Source organism: Sturnira hondurensis, unplaced genomic scaffold (assembly GCF_014824575.4).
Source record: "Sturnira hondurensis isolate 20B ecotype Veracruz unplaced genomic scaffold, ASM1482457v3 Scaffold0024152, whole genome shotgun sequence".
In the NCBI taxonomy this organism is placed as follows: Eukaryota; Metazoa; Chordata; class Mammalia; order Chiroptera; family Phyllostomidae; genus Sturnira; species Sturnira hondurensis.
Window position 1 is genome coordinate 8,744,925 of NW_028096783.1, and position 4,007 is coordinate 8,748,931.

A 4,007-nucleotide genomic window follows, 5' to 3' on the forward strand; every position below is an offset into this window, starting at 1 on the left:
GCTGAGGCAAATGAGACAAACCATTAGAAGAGAATGTCAGCAAAAGCATCCAGCCTTGGCCAGGTGGCTCAATCGGTTGGAGCATCACCCTGTGCACCAAAAGGCCGCAGGTTTGATTCCCAGTTGGGGTATAAGCCTTGGTTGCATGTTCTGTCCCCAGCTGAGGTGCGTACAGGAGGCACCGGGCAATGTTTCTCTCCCACGTCAACGTTTCTCTCTCCATAATCAATAAACATAAACTTGGGTGAGGATTATTTATATTAAAATATCAATAAAGAGCTAGGGTATTCATCAGAAGAGGGAGAATTTGTACAGCAGTGGTGTGCGTGCTGGGGAAGTGATAGCGGAAGCCAAGAAAAAGTGGAATTGAGAAAGATAAGGTGAGGAGTGACGTCTCTGTGATGTACATCCTGATAGGCCTAGCAGGGGCGGTGGTCACGAGCGTCTTGTTCCTGAGGTCGTCTTTCCTATAAGTCAACCGGGCAACTGCTCAGCTCACTGCCTGCTAAGCAGCCCGACACCAAGGAATAGACAAGAATCACACACAGTAACTACGCTATTCACTCAGTTTTCACTGAATGCAGGTTCACTCAAAGCAGAACAGCAATACACATTAACATCCTACTCACACTCTAACAGTCGAAGAGAAATATCACACACACACACAGAGCAATCAGTAGGGGGATGATGAACCCAAGTGCCAGAGTCTTTGTCTGTAGGTCTGGGAGACAGCACGGTGGACGAGGGAGTCATCAGCATCTTGCAAGGAAGGATCTCTGGAGCCAGGTGGGCAGTGGGGCAGGTGGCGTCCTCAGTCCTGCAGGGCGGAGCCCCCGGGGGCTGATGCCAAGGGAGATCAGCGTGGTGTGGGGCAGCACCTGGGGTGTGGAGCCCGGCCGCCTCAGCGGTGGTCTGGAGCCTGCCTCAGTTATACCTTGAAAGCGGTGAACTCCACACTTCTGGGCCCTTTCGATAGATGCCTTGGCACCCCTGATGCCAGGGGTGGAATTTGCCCAGGACCCTATGGGCAGTACAAGGCTGTTCTGCTTGTCACCCCTGCTGACCAGTGGGGAATTTCCCCAGGAGCCTGTCTATGGGTGATCCCACTCTGCAGACATGGCTATTCTGACCACATGGGCAGATATGTCTCCTCGCCAGACGCGTTTGCTCTGACGTAGGTCATTTTCCTCTTGAGCCAAAGTGACATGGCTGCCTGACAGCCATTTTACTTGGCATAAGTGACTCCATTTTGTTGTATATACTTTATGTTGCACCTTGATCGGACCAAGGGCTTTTTACTGGTCCTTCTCTCCACAGCCGTGTGTAAGCAAGCAATATTACAGAAGCAGTAAATCCTTAATTTGCCGTTTCCCACTAACACTAGGTATGGATATCCTTTGTCAATGTGGAGAAAATCATGACTGAGTCTGAAGTGGACAGTATCCACTGGGAAAAATAATTTCCTGTCCATAGAGGAAAATTGCGAGGGTCCACCATCCCACATGTTCCCATTTCTGCTTCTCTCGAGTAAGGATAAACACATGCTTCACATAAAAATAAATACTTGTGAATTTTCAGCTCAGGGAGTTCTAGTTTACCTCAACGATCTAAGTGAATCACAAGGTTCTAGAACAGTCTTGTTGTGAATGTTGCTGCACTGAGCCTCTCGGGGCCACCTTCTTGGGGTGTGGACGTGCCAGTTCCTATAACGAGGGACCTGCTGTTGGGAATCATTACCCTCTGACCACACAGGAGCCAGGAGGGGGGGGGCGGGGCGCCAGGGAGGAATTAACAAGAGATCGGGGCTACTTCCAGGGTGGACGGGGCAGGGACCAGGGGCAGGCAGAGAGCCAAGGAGGAGAAGCGTTGGTGACATTCTGGAGCGAGCCCTCGGGATGGCACGCACCTCACAGTTGGAGATTGCAGTAATTGTAGTCACAGCACGTGTGCATGAAAAACCACCCGTGGCGTTGGAACGTCAGGGTTCTGCAGAACTTCTGGCACACCATGTAGGACAGCTGATGGTTCCAGTCTGGGAGAAGGAGGGGCCGCAGCCGTAAGTCAGTGACCCAGTTCTCCGAAGACCAGTCAAACCTGGCACCTGCCCCCCCCCGCCCCCCCTCCCCCGGGTGAGAACGTAGCCAGGCACCAGGACAGGGCAGGTTTCTGGACCTTGTCGGCTTAGACTTCCCCCTGAGGCCCCAGCAGGTGGGGCCCACACCGCTGGCCCTGGTAGCAGCTGTTTGCCTGAGGTCCCTGACAACACTCCCCGCCCCCCCCCCACCTACCCTGCTCTCTGCCCAGCGGCTTGGTTCCTTTCCCTGCCAGAAGATCAGCAGCTAGCGCGTTCCTGTCTGCAGAGCTGCAGTCCGATCGGTCAGTTTTCTTGGGAATGTGGAATGCCCACCTTCTCTCCCCCCCCCCCCCCCGTCACATTTTTCCTGATCCCCTTCTGTCTGCACCCACAGAGACCCGTGCTGGGTGCATTCCGCACCTCGGTCGCTCTCCTGGATAGGCCTTAATCTGAGGTGTAAAATCGCTGAAGTACTCTCCTAAAAATTTTCTAAGGATCTCACAGCACCGCCCCCACCCAGGCCCTCCAGCTTACTGTAGTCGTAGACGTTTAAGGTCATGCATTTCTCTCCGTCCTGAGCCACACAAACACCAAAGCCTCTTCTACAGCGATCTAAAGTCGGGTGAAGGTGGCAGGTTATGCACCTGAGCGCTGTCCCTGCTGGAGAGCACAAAACTGGTGTGAGGCCCAGGGTGCAAGGGCTGGGAGGGGCTGCACAGACGCAGGTCCGAGCCGAGGGGGAGGGTGGAGCGGGGTGGCTGGCCGTGGAGGAGGACCCGGTGATGGGGGTCAGGTCGTAAGCAGTTGGAGCCCTCGCTAGACTCCACACCCCAGAGAAATGCTTTCAGGAGAGTAGAAGGATTCTGGTCCCAGTTTAAGCCATTTAAGCCAGGGAACTGAGCAAAGATCCCGCCTGCGTGGCCTTGGTTTTCCAGTGTAAACACGGTTTTATTAGCGCTGCCCTGGCCTGTTTGGCAGCACTGTAGACAGGCAACGGGAGTGCGAGACTGTGAATGAGTGCTGTAGAGCAGTTTACCCAAGCTGGAGTTCCCACCACAGAGTTTCAGACCTTCGCTGCTCAGAGGCCATTAAGTGACACACTCCACGCTTCTGGGATTCAGCCTGAACCTTTGTGAAAGCCTCGTGGACGACAGCACAGTCCGTGACACTTGACGGGACACTGTGCAGGGAGCTCACCGAGACAGAGGCTTCATTCTTTTTAGACACCTCTCTCTCAGTGCGCCTACGTGAGAAGAGACAGTCGCGTTCACTGAGCGTCTCCCTGGGGCCACATTCTCTCAATGTGCAGCGATCGCATCCCCACGAAACCCTTGTGAGTGGGTGTTTCCTGGGTCTCAAGGGAGGGACCAAAAGCACAGAGTTAAAGACAGTGACTGATCCACGTTTTTTTAGCTGCTCGATCCCCGAGCGTGCAGTATTTGCTCTCCCGAAATCACTTGTCTGAATTTTAATATAAAGTCCCTGACAAGGGGATGAAAGGCCATTGTCCAGCCAAAGTATTTCTTAGAGAGTGACTGGCTCCCCGAAGATATGTGTGCAGACTCACAAATGGAAAGCATGTCCCAGGAAAAACCCTGTCAGGATTTTGGATTATGGGGAAGGGTAGGGAAAGGTTCGGGGAGGCGGTGAGGAGGGGCAGCTGGCAAGGCTGGGAGTGCTGGCAGAAGGTGGGAAAGGGCCGGAAGCCGGCCGGGAAGGCAGAGGGCACGTTTTGAAGGCTGGCTTCCTCGCCCTTGGAAAGGTAGTCCCGGCTGAGCCCTGCACCGGTCCCTGTTACAGAGGTGGAGATTCCCGGGGCTCCCTGAAGCCCATCTCTGGAGCCCACTCCTCAGCACTGACTCACCCTCAAAGCAGCAGAAGAGGGAGAAGACCAACAGGACGCGTTTGTCCATCCCGACGCAGAAGTTGCCTG

General features: G+C 54.3%; 1 protein-coding gene across 1 annotated transcript; it reads right to left on the reverse strand.

The window, feature by feature from the left end:
* Nucleotides 1-1,851: 1,851 nt before the first annotated feature.
* LOC118981516 (prostate and testis expressed protein 3-like) lies at nt 1,852-3,997 on the reverse strand. Its single transcript, XM_037038310.1, has 3 exons — nt 3,939-3,997; nt 2,609-2,734; nt 1,852-2,032 (listed from the first exon to the last, which is right to left on the reverse strand). The coding sequence occupies exons 1-3, from the start codon at nt 3,985-3,987 to the stop codon at nt 1,908-1,910; spliced, it is 300 nt and encodes a 99-aa protein (XP_036894205.1). The 5' UTR covers nt 3,988-3,997; the 3' UTR covers nt 1,852-1,907.
* Nucleotides 3,998-4,007: the final 10 nt, after the last annotated feature.